We start from the raw sequence: 14,538 nt of genomic DNA, 5'->3' as shown, positions 1-14,538 counted from the left end.
ATTTCCCTACAGTCGATATCTTCCATATCCTTTTCCAAAGTAAATGCTGATGGAAAATACTCATTTAGTATCTCCCCCATTTTGTGCGGAACCACACAAAGACCTTGCTGATCTTTGAGTGGCCCTCTTCTCTCCCTAGTTACCACTTTGTCCTTAGTATATTTGTAAAAACTCTTTGGATTTTCCTTAATTCTGTTTGCCAAAGCTATCTCATGTCCCTATTTTGCCCTCCTGATTTCCCTCTTAAGTATACTTCTACTTCCTTTATATTCTTCGAAGGATTCACTCGATCTATCCTGTCTATACTTTACATATACTTCCTTCTTTTTCTTAACCAAACCCTCAATTTCTTTAGTCATCCAGCATTCCCTATACCTACCAGCTTTTCCTTTCACCCTGACAGGAATATATTTTCTCTGGATTCTCGTTACCTCATTTCTGAAGGCTTCCCATTTTCCAGCTGTCCCTTTACCTGCAAACATCTGCCCCAGTCAGCTTTTGAAAGTTCTTGCCTAATACCGTCAAAATTGGATTTTCTCCAATTTAGAATTTCTGCTTTTAGATCTGGTCTATCCTTTTCCATCATTATTTTAAGTTTAATAGAAATATAGTCGCTGGCCCCAAAGGGCTCCCCTACTGACACCTCAGTCACCTGCCCTGCCTTATTTCCCAAGAGTAGGTCAAGTTTTGCACCTTCTCTAGTAGGTACATCCACATGCTGAATCAGAAAATTGTCTTGTACACACTTAACAAATTTCTCTCCATCTAAGCCCTTAACACAATGGCAGTCCCAGTCTGTGTTTGGAAAGTTACGATCCCCTACCATAACCACCCTATTATTCTTACAGATAGCTGCTGAGATCTCCTTAATTTCTCAATTTCCCTCTGACTATTCGGGGGTCTATAATACAATCCCAATAAGGTTATCATCCCTTTCTTATTTCTCAGTTCCGTCCAAATAACTTCCCTGGATGTATTTCCGGGGAAAGCCTCCCTCAGCACAGCTGTAATGCTATCCCTTATCAAAAACACCACTCCCCCTCCTGTCTTGCCTCCCTTTCTATCCTTCCTGTAGCATTTGTATCCTGGAACATTAAGCTGCCAGTCCTGCCCATCCCTGAGCCATGTTTCTGTAATTGCTATGATATCTCAGTCCCATGTTCCTAACCATGCCCTGAGTTCATCTGTCTTCACTGTTAGGCCCCTTGCATTGAAATAAATGCAGTTTAATTTATTATTCCTACCTTGTCCCTGCCTGCCCTGACTGTTTGACTCGCTTCTGTTCTCAACTGTACCCCTCTCAGATTGATCTCTTTCCTCACTATCTCCCTGGGTCCCATCCTCCTGAGCAGCTCTCGCAAATCTCCCTGCCAGTATATTAGTCCCCTTCCAATTTAGGTGCAATCCGTCATTCTTGTACAAGGCACTCCTACCCCAAAAGAGATTTCAATGATTCAAAAATATGAATCCTTCCCCCATACACCAGCTCCTCAGCCATGCATTCATCTGCTCTATCCTCCTATTCCTGCCCTCACTAGCTTGTAGCATGGGGAATAATCCAGATATTACTACTCTTGAGGACCTCCTTTTTAAATTTCTACCTAACTCTCTGTAATTTCCCTTCAGAATCTCAACCTTTTTGTCTTCCTATGTTGTTGGTTCCAATATGGACAATTACCTCTTGCTCGCCCCTCCCCCGTGAGAACATTCTGCACCGTCTCAGAGACATCCTTGATCCTGGCACCAGGGAAGCAACACACCATTCTGCTTTATCGTTGCGGGCCACAGAAAAGTCTGTCTCTACCTCGAACTAGAGAATCCCCTAACGCAATTGATCTCTTGGAACCCGACGTATCCCTCGTTGCATTAGAGCCGGTCTCCATAGCAGAAACTTGGCTGTTTGTGCTACGTTCCCCTGAGAATCCATCACCCCCTACATTTTCCGAAACAGCATACCTGTTTGAAATGGGTATAGCCACAAAAGACACCTGCACTTGCTGCCTACCCCTCTCTTACCTTTCCTGGAGTTAACCCATCTATGTGACTGTATCTGAGACTTCCACCCCCCCCCCCCTTCCTATAACTGCCATCCATCACATACTGTTGCTGTTGTAAATTCCTGATTACTTCTAACTGTCACTCCAACCGATTCATTCAATCTGTTAAGATTCGCAGCCAACAGCATTTATGGCAGATATAATCCGCAGTAACCCTTAACTCTCTTTAAACTACCACATCTGACAAGAAGTACATATCACTCTATTAAAGACCATTTTTGCTCCTTCACAATCTACAGACTCTGATTCTACAAACACTTATTCTTCTACAAACACTGCCCCAGGTTAAATTAATAGTTATAGCGTATATTTTAAGTTTAATCAAGAGACATATCTCCAAAAACATACAATTGAGAAAGAACCCACTCTACTCATTACTGCAGATTCTCTGTAGGCCCCACTTAAAACAACGATTAACTTATCTGATTCTGAGCTGTGCACTTCGCTCAACAGTTCCTCTAAGATTAGTTGTGAATTTCACTGTTTTTAATTTTCCCAGATGCATTCTGATGTCCAGCGATACATGAATTCAAACAGCAAAGGCAGTAACTGTGCAGGTTCTCTCTCTCTCTCTGTCTCTCTCTCTCTCTACTGCAATGACTTCACCATGTGCTTCCTTTGTCGTTCTTCTCCTTTTTAAAACTGCTGTTGTTTTGATTTATTTTCCAAAGTTCCAAAACAATGCAACAGCATATAAAATAGTAATTGCTACTCCTGGAATTCGAGGAACTCACAGGAGAATTTAAACTAGTATGGTGGTGGAGTGGGACCCAGGGCAATAGTGAGGAAAGAGATCAATTTGAGACTGGTACAACTGGGAAAAGGAGTGAGTCAAACAGTCAGGACAGGCAGGAACAAAGCGGAGAACAAGGTAGGACTGACAAATTAAACTGCATTTCTATCAATGCAGGAGGCCTAAACAGGGAACAAAGAACAAAGAAAATTTACAACCCAGGAACAGGCCCTTCGGCCCTCCAAGCCTGAGCTGATCTAAATCCACTGTCTAAACCTATCGTCCAATTCCTAAGCATCTGTATCCCTCTGCTCCCCACCTACTCATGCATCTGTCCAGATGTACCTTAAATGAATCAACTGTGATTGCTTCTACCACCTCTGCTGGCAACATGTTCCAGGTGCCTACCACCCTCTGTATAAAGTACTTTACGTGTGTATCCCCCTTAAACCTTTCACCTCTCACCTTGAAAGTGTGACCTCTCATTATTGAATCCTTCACCCTGTGAAAACGCTTATCTCTATCCACCCTGACTATACCCTTCATGATTTTGTAGACCTCAATCTGGTCCCCCCTCAAACTCCTTTTTTCGAATGAAAACAATCCTAACCTACTCAACCTCTCTTCATAGCTAGTACCTTCCATAACCGGCAACATCCTCGTAAACCTTCTGCAGCCTCTCCAAAGCATCCACATCCTTTCGGTAATGTGGCGATCAGAACTGTACACAGTATTCTAAATGCGGCTGAACCAAAGTCTTGTATGGTTTTAACATGACTTGCCAGCTCTTATACTCAATACCCCGTCCGATGAAGGCAAGCATACCGTATGCCTTCTTGGCCACTCTATCCACCTGTGCAGCCACCTTCAGGGTGCAATGGATCTGAACTCCCAGACTCTCTGCTCATCAACTTTTCCCAAGGCTCTTCTGTTTACAGTATAGTTTGCTCTAGAATTAGATTTTCCAAAATGCATCACCTCACATTTGTCTGGATTGAACTCCGTCTGCCACTTCTCTGCCTAACTCTTCAGTCTATCTATATTCTCCTGTATTCTTTGACAGTCTGCTATGCTTTCTGCTACGCCTCCAATCTTTGTGTCATCTGCAAACTTACTGATCCGACCACCATCGCCCTCTTCCAGATCATTTATGTATATTACAAACAACAGTGGCTCTAGCACTGATCACTGGAAATCACGTAGATACGTTCTCACTTACTTAATGCCTAATGTTAGGCTAACATCCTGTCAATGAACGGTTTCTCCCTCCCTCTGCTCTTGAAAAGTTGTAAAACATTTGCTGCCTGCCAATTTGATGGGGCTGTTTCCAAATCTAATGAACTTTGGGAAATGGCCTCCAGTCTGAAAAACTATCCTCCACTACCATCCTCTGTCTTCTACTTTTAAGCCAGTTCTGTATCTAAATGACTAGTTCTCCCTGTATTCCATGAAGTTTAACCTTGCTAATCAGTCTCCCATGGGGAAACTTCATTCCTGATGAAGGGCTCTGGCCCGAAACGTCGAATTTCCTGTTCCTTGGATGCTGCCTGACCTGCTGTGCTTTAACCAGCAACACATTTTCAGCTCGAAACTTGTCGAACGCCTTACTGAAGTCCATATAGATCACATCTACTGCTCTACCCTCATCAATCCTCTTTGTTACTTCTTCAAAAAACTCAATCAAGTTTGTGAGACATGATTTCCCATGCACAAAGCCACGTTGATTATCCAGAATCAGTTCTTGCCTTTCCAAATACATGTACATCCTGTCCCTCAGGATTCCCTCCAACAACTTGCCCACCACCAAGGTCAGGCTCACCGGTCTATAGTTCCCTGGCTTGTCCTTACCGCCCTTCTTAAACACTGGCACCACGTTTGCCAACCTCCAGTCTTCCGGCACCTCACCTGTGACTATCAATGATACAAAAATCTCAGCAAGCAACATTTAGGAGGCATTTGAATGGATATGTGAGTGGGGGGACTTTGGAGGAAGGTTGGCTGGGTGCTGGCAGGTGGGACTGGATGGGGATGGGATATCTGGTCGGCATGGACAGGTTGGACCGAAGGGTCTGTTTCCACGTTGTACATCTCTATGACCACTGGTCACTTTTCTCCATTTCACGAAACTCCCTTCAACTACTACTCTCTGTCTCCTGTGCTCAATCAGTTCTTTATCCACCTAGCTAGAACACCCTGCACACCATGTGACTTCACTTTCTACATTAGTTTACCATTCAGAACCTTATCAAACACCTTACTAAAGTCCATGTATATGACATCTACAGCCCTTCCTTCATCTATCAACTTGGTCACTTCCTCAAAGAATTCTGTTAAGTTGATCTCCCCACACAAAACCATGTCACCTGGAAGGCAGATGAACTCCGGGCATGGTGAGGAATGGAGTGGGATATCTTAGCAGTTACAGAGATGTGGCTCAGAGATAAAGAGATTAATATTCCAGGGTACAAATGCTACACGACAGATAGAAAGGGGGACAAGCATTTTTGATAAGGGATAGCATTACGGCTGTACTTCTGGAAGATATTCCTGGGAATACATCCAGAGAAGTTATTTGGGTGGAACTGAAAAATAAGAAAGGGATATTACCTTATTAGGATTGTATTATAGACCACCCCAGTCGGCAGTGTGAAATTGAGAAACAATTTTGTAAGGAGACCTCAGTTATCTGTAAGTATAATAGGGTGGTTATAATAGGGAATTTTAACTTTCCAAACATAGACTGGGACTGCCATAGTGTTAACGGTTTGGATGGAGAGGAATTTGTTAAATGAGTACAAGAAACTTGTCTGATTCAGTACGTGGATATATCTACTAAAGTAGTTGCAAAACAAGACAGGGCAGGTGACTAACGTGTCATTGGGGAGCACTTTGGGGCCAGCAACCATAATTCTACTAGTTTTAGAATAGTGATGGAAAAGGATAGACCGGAGCGAAAAGTTGAAGTTCTAAATTGGAGGAAAGCCAATTTTGACAGTATGAGGCAAGAACTTTCGAAAGCTGATTAGGGGCAGATGTTCGCAGTTAAAGGGATGGCTGGAAAATAGGAAGCCTTCAAAAATGCGATGATGAGAGTCCAGAGACAGTATATTCCCGTTAGGGTGAAAGGCAAGGCTCGTGGATGTAAGGAATGCTCGATGACGAGAGAAACTGAGGGTTTGATTAATAAAAAGGAAGCAAATGTCAGGTATAGACAGCAGGAATCGATTAAATCCTTAAGATATTTAAGAGGGAAATCAGGAGGGCAAAAAGGGGACAGGAGATAGCTTTGGCAAATAGAATTAAGGAGAATCCAAACGAATTCTATCAATACATTCAAGAACAAATGGGTAACTAGGGAGAGAATGTGGCCCCTCAAGATCAGCAAGGCATAGGTAGAACCACAGGAGATGGGGGAGATACTAAACAAGTATTTTGTATCAGTGTTTAGTGTGAAGAAGGACACATGATGTAAAAGTGGGGAAATAGATGACGATAATTTGAAAACTGTCCAAATTACAGAGGAGGAAGTTCTGGATGTCTTAAAATGCATAAAGATGGATAAATCCCCAGGACCTGATCAGATGTACCCTAAAACTCTGTGGGAAGTGAGGCAAGTGATTGCTGGGCTCCTTGCTGAGATATTGTATTATCAATAGTCACAGGTGAAGTCTGGAAATCTGGAGGTTGGCTAATGTAGTGTCACTATTTAAGAAAGAAAAGACCAGTGAGCCTGACATTGGTGGTGGGCAAGTAGTTGGAGGAAATCCTAAGAGAAAGGATTTACATGTGTTTGGAAAGGCAAGGACTGATAATCCTTGGGATAGTCAACATGGCCTTGAGTATGGGAAATCACGAATTTGATTAGATTTTTAAAAAGTAACAAAGGGGATTGATGAGAGCAGAGCGGTCTACTTGGTCTATATGAACTTCAGTAAAGTGTTTGACAAGGTTCCTCATTGTAGACTGGGTAGCAAGGTTAGATCACGTGGAGTACAGGGAGAATTAGCTGTTTGGATACAGAACTGGCTCAAAGGTAGAAGACAGAGGGTGGTGGTGGAGGGTTGTCTTTCAGACTGGAGACCTGTGACTAGTGGTGTGCCACAAGGATCGGTGCTAGGTCCACTACTTTTCATCATTTATATAAATGTTTTGGATGTGAGCATAAGAGATATAGTTAGTAAGCGTGCAAATGAAACAAAATTGGCGATGTAGTGGACAGTGAAAAAGGTTACCTCAGATTACAACGGAATCTTGACCAGATGGGCCAATGGGCTGAGGAGTGGCAGATGGAGTTTAATTTCAATAAATGCAAGGTGCTGCATTTTGGAAAGGCTAATCAGAACAGGAGTTATACACTTAATGGTAAGGTCCTGGGGAGTGTTACTGAACAAAGAGATCTTGGAGTGCAGATGCATAGCTCCTTAACAGTGGAGTCAGAGGTAGGTAGGATAGTGAAGGAGGAGTTTGGTATGCTTTCTTTTATTGGTCAGAGCATTGAGTACAGGAGTTGAGAGGTTATGTTGTGGCTGTACAGGACATTGGTTAGGCCACTATTGGAATATTGCATGCAATTCTGTTCTCCTTCCTATAGGAAGGATGTTATGAAACCTGAAAGGGTTGAGAAAAGACTTACAAGAATGTTACCAGGGTTGGAGGATTTGAGCTACAGGGAGGGGCTAAATATGCTAGGGCTATTTTCCCTAGAGCATTGGTGGCTAAGGGGTGACCTAATAAAGGTTTATAATATCATGAGGAGCATGGATTGAGTAAATAGACAAGGTCTTTCTCTGGGATGGGGGACTGCAGAACTAGAGGGCATAGGTATAGGGTGAGAGGAGAAAAATTTAAAAGGGGCCCAAGGGGCAACCTTTTCACGCAGAGGATGGTGCAGATATGGAATGAGCTACCAGAGGAAGTGGTGGAGGCTGCTACAATTACAACATTTAAAAGGCATCTGGAATAATGTATGATTAGGAAGGGTTCAGAGGGATATGGGGCAAGGGCTGGCAAATGGGACTAGATTAGGTTAGGATATCTAGTTGGCATGGAGGAGTTGAACCAAAGGGTCTGTTTCCATGCTGTACATCTCTTATGACTCTAAGAGCAGGGCAGAGACTACAATTACTACAGTTAGTAACTCACCTCCCAACTCCCAAAACCAACGATTAGGCACACATCAGGAGTGTGATGGAATACTCACCATTTATCTGGATGAATTTAATTCCAAAACACTCAAGAAGCTCCATACTGTCGAGGGCAAAGTAGTCTGCTTGATTGACATCACATCCACAAATATCCACTCCCTCCACCACAGACACTCAGTAGCAGCAATGTGAACCATGCACAATGCACTGCAGAAATTCACCAAAGGCACTTAGATGGCACCCTCAAAACCAATTACCATTTCCATCCAGAATGACAAGGGCAGCAGAACATGGGAACACCTGCAAATTCCTCAGAACTGAGAAGGGTCACTGGACCTGAAATATTAATTCTGATTTCTCTTCACAGGTGCTGCCAGACTTGCTGAGCTTTTCCAGCAACTTTGTTTTTATTTCTGATTTGCAGCATCCACAGTGCTGTCAATTTCAATAATTGACTGGGTTGGATTTGTCCAGTTCTTGTGTACAGGAAAAGTTCCCAACTGTCAGATAGATAACATGGTTGTAGCTATTCTGACGGAATGTGGCAACTTCTGGAGCACAATCTTCAGGACTATTGCAGATGTTGTAGGGCTCATCAGCTTTGCTGTATCAAATCCCTCCATGTGTTTCTTGATATCTGACTGAATTGAATTGGCTAATGTTGGTGACTTCCTGAGGAGGGCATTATGAATCATCTCAGTATTTCTGTGGTCAGTCCAGTTCAGTGATTGATGTCTGAAAAGCCCAATTTCAGTTTGTTGAACAGGTGAGGTATAGGAACATTTATTTTGTAATTGCTTTGGTATATGGGGAGACTATATTGTAGTGGCAATAACACTGGTCTAGTAATTTTGAAACCCGGATCATGTTTTAAGGACGTGAGTTGGAGTTTGTGGCTGGCATGGTGGCTCAGTGGTTAGCACTGCTGCCTCACAGCATCAGGGACCCGTATTCAATTCCAACTTAGTACGCCAGTCTGTGTAGAGTTTGCACGTTCTCCCTGTGTCTGCGTGGGTGCTCCAGTTTCCTCCCACAATCCAAGGATGTGCAGGTCAGGTGATTTAGCTATGCTAAATTGCCCATAGTGTTAGGTGCATCAGTTAGAGGTAAATATGGTCTGGGTGGGTTACTCTTTGGTGGGTTAGTGTGGACTTGTTGGGTCGAAGGGCCTGTTTCCATAGTGTAGGGAATCTAATCTAATCTAATCTCAAAATGGGAGATGGAAATTTGAATTTAATGAAAATAAGTCCTCCCCTTGACTCCCCCTTTCTTTGGCAGCGTGCTGTTTGTTTCTAATACAAAGCAGAAAAGTGTCTTTCTGTGGATGAATACGATATTGAGTCTCTGGTCAAGACCAGACATCCTAAATAAATTAGTCCTATTTGCCAGGATATCTGGTCGGTATGGACAAATTGAACTGGAGGGTCTATTTCCATGCTGTACAGTTCTGTGATTCTATGACCAGAACTCAACAAAGTATTCCAAAAGTGGCCTCACCAACATGTTGTACAACCTCAGCATGATGTTCCAATTCCTATGCTCAATGGTCTGAGCAATGAAGACAAGTGTGCTACTTGACTTTTTAACCGTCTGCCTGATGCAACTTTCAAAGAACTATGGAGCTGAACCCCTAGGTCTTTGTTCAACATCACTATCCAGGACCTTCTATTAATTGTGTCAGTCCTGCCCTTGTTTGTTTTACCAAAATGTAATGCCTCACTCTGATATAGGAAAGATATTATTAAATTGAAGAGAGTACTGAAAAGACTTACCAGGATGTTGCCCTAACTGGAGGGTTTGAATTTTAGGATAGGCTGGGACTTTTTCCACAGGAGAGGAGGTGGTTGAGGGGTGACCTCATAGGTTTATAAAATCATGAGGTACATAGATAAAGTGAATAGTTAAGGTCTTTTCCCCAAAGGTAGCAGAGTCCAAAACTAGAGGGCATAGTTATAAGGTGAGAGGAGAAAGATTTAAAAGGACTTAAGGGGCAACTTTTTCACACAGAAGGTGGTTAATGTGTGGAATGAGGAATTGGTAAATGTAGGTACACTTACAAGATTTAAAAGACATTTGGCTAGGTATATGAAAAGGGAAGGTTTAGAGGGATATAGGTCGAATGCAGTCAAGTGGGACGGATTTAGTTTGGGGAAACTGGTTCAGCATGAACAAGTTGCACAGAAGGGTCTGTTTTGATGCAGTATGACTCAATATAGATTACAATCGATTTCATGTTTCAATGCAGGCAGCAGATGAACAGGCGCTGATCAAACTTTCTGAGACACTGAGAAATGCCAACATTGATCACAAGTTATGGATTGAACAACCAGAGAATATTGCCACTTGCTTGGCCCTGAAGCCCTATCCCAAGGACAAAGTGCAAAACATTATGAAAAAGCTGAAGCTGTTGAAGTGAGTGGCTATTAAAGAACCAAATTCACTGAACTGCACATTGCCACAGGGAGCCATGTCAGTGTTTCTGCATCCATTACATCGAACTAATTTATCCTGACTGATCTGGGACTATAGCCCTGAAATCTAAACTTGTCCAAAACAAGCTGAAATGTGTTATAAAACTTGGATCATGTAAGTTGCAGTGTTGTGTGTCTGTTACCTTTCATGCGATCAGTTTTGTCTTAATATCATGCTTGCCCCCACACACCAAATTTCACTCCTGACTTTGGGCCTGGAGCATTCATTTAGGACTCCCAGGAGGAGGATTAACACACTGCTCCACTAGGGGCCAAATTTGAGGGTTAGCACAACTTACTGTGTACTCAAGAGTCCCTACACAACAGAAACAGGCTGTTTGGCCCATCAACTCTGCACCAACGCACCATCTTATCCCTGTAACCCTGCATTACCCATGGGTAATCTATCTAACATGGACACTGCAGGGCAATTTAGCAACAGCTAAACCACCTGAACTGTACATCTTTGGATTGTGGGAGGAAACTGGTGTACCCAACCAAAACTCATGCAGACACAGAGAGAACATGCAAATTGCACACAGTATCTTCCAAGGCTGGAATCAAACTTTGGTCCCTGATGCTGAGGCCTAACAGTACTAACCACTGTGCCACCACAATCTCAACCTTTATAAGGATAGACCAGATCTAAAAGCTGAAATTCTAAATTGGAGGAAGGCTAATTTAGATGGCATTAGGCAAGAACTTTCAAAAGCTGACTAGGTGCAGATGTTCGCAGGTAAAGGGACACCTGGAAAATGGGAAGCCTTCAGAAGTGAGATAATGAGGGTTCAGAGAAAGTATATTCCTGTTAAGGTGAAAGCAAGGGCTGGTAGGTATAGGGAATGCTGGATGACAGAAAAAATTGAAGTTTTGGTTAAGAAAAAGGTAGCATATGTCAGGTATAGACAGGATAGAACGAGTGAATCCTCAGAGTATAAAAGCAGTAGGAGTATCCTTAAGAGAGGGTTGGAGGATTTGAGCTATAGGGAGAGGTTGAATAGGCTGGGGCTGTTTTTCCTGGAGTGCCAGAGGCCGAGGGGTGACCTTATAGAGGTTTACAAATCATGAGGAGCATAAGTTTAGGGTGAGAGAGGAAAGCTATAAAAGAGACCTAAGGGTCAACTTTTACATGCAGAGGGTGGTGCATGTATGGAATGAGCTGCCAGAGGAAGTGGTGGAGGCTAGTACAATTGCAACATTTAAAAGGCATCTGGGTGGGTATATGAATAGGAAGGGTTTGGAGGGATATGGGTTGGGTGCTGGCAGGTGGAAATAGGTTGGGTTGGGATATTTGGTCGGCGTGGATGGTTTGGACCAAAGGGTCGGTTTCCATGCTATACATCTCTAAGACTATTTATAAATTCTGACACTATATTTTATTAAATCCTTTCTTGACTCTCCTCCCACCTTCCAATATTTGGGATGTCGATTCCATTAGCTATATAAAATGTTAATATATCCAGTAAGGGTGTTTCTACTGAGTTTTACGTGTACTTGGCAAATTCACTGACAAAAGGTTGATGAAACGTTCATTGTCTTGGTTTATATATTGCCTCACATTGAGAAAAAGTGTGATCTAATAAAGCTGTTTAGATGTTGAAAGGAATGGATTGTGCTGATCTTTTTCTTTCTCCTCTACTGAGGATCAATAAATAGATGTAAATCCACAAAAAGACTTATTCTGAGATTTTATTCACAGCTTGGTAATTAAATGTTTGATAAACAGTAATACAAGAGAAGCAAATGTTAGTTAAATGCCTCTGGTTAGTGTTTTCAGAGGATTCATATTAAATACAGCAAAATACTTTGTATTAAACTCTCATAATTTGAAGACATCTGGGCAGAGAAGCAGATTTCTTGCACCATTGATATATATATATAATATATAAAAAAAATTAATTTTACCCACTAATAATCCTGGTTCTGCTCTCTCTATACACTGAGCGAAGTGCCTTATTAAGAGACCTTTTAATTAGTTATAGATTAGAGAACAGGGAAAAATCCCAAACCAGGAATCTCGGAGGAAATAAAACCGAAAGAACCAATCAGGTGGGACTTACTGCAAGTATCATGCTATCCAATTGGATTTATTAATTCATAGGAATTAGATGTCACAGATGAGACCATTCCTAATTATCCTTGTGAAGGTGCTGAGGAGTTACCATGTTGACCACCATGATTTGCAGGTACACCCATAGTGCTGTTAGGGAGCCAGTTCCAAAAACAATGATATATTTATGGGTCAGGGTGATATCAACCTCTTGACAAATTGGGAAGGGTCTTAAGAGGAAGGTTGACCCAATAGTGGCATTCAAGGACACTACTAACAGCTTTAATAACAAGTCATATGATAATAGGACTGTCCTGGGCACTGCTCCACTAAAGGGCAACAACATTTCCTCAAAGGCCAGTGCAGTCAATTGAAACACCACTTGCTAATAGAGTCAGTCCTTGCCTCCTCCCCCCTTTCCCCGACCCCAAACACCAAGTTACCCAAAGATCCCAAACTGTCTGCACGCAAGAAAGGAAGGTCAGTGTGTTAGCTTCCTGAGGACCATCAATGGAACCGAGTGTTTCCACAACAGAGAAACATCCCAGAAATATTTACAGTGAGAACTCATCTCTGGACCATAGATTCTTAAATACAATGCTGTGCTTTACACAGCTGGGAATATTCTAAGCATTTGCAAGATCAAGAATATTCACCTACAAATACTTAAAACCCCACCCATTAATTATTGCTTTCTCATTTTTGTCTTTCCCGCCGATGAACTATACGAAACCAGGTCTGTATTACTGAAGAGGTTGGATGTAAACTGCAGCCAGATGCAATATCAGATGGTTCGTTTTATGCTGAAGCTGCATTTGATTAAGTGCAGTGCTGTGGACCTGTCCTGCACGCACAGTCTGCTCTGATATGAGAACCTCACTCCTTCCCCTGTGTCACAGCCAACGCTCGCCGCCATCCTGGTGGTCTGATGTTGCTCAGCTAGATTCTTCATCTCATCCTCTGCCTGAGAGTTGCTGAGCAACTGGTGAGGGCTTCTGTACAGATCCGAGACCGTCTATGCCCCAACAAGAGACAGACAGGAAATGTGAACCAGTTTTCAATAGGTGTCTGACACTACTGCAGAACCTGTTTACTGTATGAATCAGTGAGATGTGCAGTTTGATTTTTCCTCCTCATCACCATCCATCACTCACTCTGTCAGTAGTTGCTGTAGAAGGCTTTTCTGCTGGCTCTGTGGTGCCTGCCCACTAGGTTGGCCTTTCTGGGATGCCATACCTGACTGGTTCAAATAACTGTCTCCACCAACCACATTCACCGTACACTGAACATCAGCGAACACCTGGACCTGTTGCACCTGTTAGAGGAGGAAACCCAGTAAAGACTTGAACATCACTGTCCAAATGAAACCTGATGTGACAAAACTTGCTGAACTGCTTACCTGTTCTGGGCACATTGAACGGATTGAAGGTAGTTGCATGGTCCCCATGTGCATCTGTCCTGACACTTGATTGAGGTTACTGACAGAGGCAGGCCCATTGTCCATAGAGACAGTGATACTCACGTTGTTGTACATCCCCAGACTGCCTGGCTGCTGCTGTCCGGCCTGTGTGTACACGCTAGAAAATAAGAGTGTGTCACACACACACACAAATACATAGAGGCACAACATGGACAGCGATGTTAATTGATCACTGGGTATGTGCAATACCTGTTGTTTTCTGAGGGTTCTTGCTGCCACACCTTTCCTTCTGGTGTCTCAAACCTAGGTGTTGCTGCAGTCTGTTGCATCATGGAACTCTGGGGTGGCTGCACCAGTGTAGACAATGTTGGGCTGTCACGACTTGGATTTGGAGCCAAAGGTGGGTCTCCCTGTTGGGGTAAAGCTGGAAAATAATCAGCATGTGTTATACACGAGCAGTGGGAAGGCAAGATATCTTGCAGAGTAATCACAGAATAGGAGCCCTGACTGATATCCACTGATTCAAACATAGAGATCACTGGCATCAAATCTGATGTATTATTGTGATCTAGGGAAAAAGATAGATACAATTGAAAACTATGCCTTGGTTTATAGGAATGAATTGTCCAAATCTGTTAATTCAGAGCAAACATCATCATATAG

The 14,538-nt window shown here is 42.7% G+C and overlaps 1 protein-coding gene across 1 annotated transcript in view; it reads right to left on the bottom strand.

Annotated features, from left to right (window-relative positions):
* Nucleotides 1-12,129: 12,129 nt before the first annotated feature.
* The window catches only part of ncoa1 (nuclear receptor coactivator 1), a 110,273-nt gene continuing 107,864 nt past the window's right edge, over nucleotides 12,130-14,538 (bottom strand). The window contains exons 17-19 of the mRNA XM_060831180.1: nucleotides 14,125-14,299; nucleotides 13,855-14,032; nucleotides 12,130-13,770 (exon numbers count right to left, since the gene is read on the bottom strand). Coding sequence (XP_060687163.1) covers nucleotides 13,606-13,770; nucleotides 13,855-14,032; nucleotides 14,125-14,299 — 518 coding nt within the window. The 3' untranslated portion in view covers nucleotides 12,130-13,605. The remainder of the gene's footprint in view (nucleotides 13,771-13,854; nucleotides 14,033-14,124; nucleotides 14,300-14,538) is intronic.

The sequence above is a fragment of the Hemiscyllium ocellatum genome, chromosome 10 (assembly GCF_020745735.1).
Source record: "Hemiscyllium ocellatum isolate sHemOce1 chromosome 10, sHemOce1.pat.X.cur, whole genome shotgun sequence".
Lineage (NCBI taxonomy): Eukaryota > Metazoa > Chordata > Chondrichthyes > Orectolobiformes > Hemiscylliidae > Hemiscyllium > Hemiscyllium ocellatum.
Note: the sequence above shows the minus strand (reverse complement) of the source record. Positions and strands in the feature narration are given on the sequence as shown.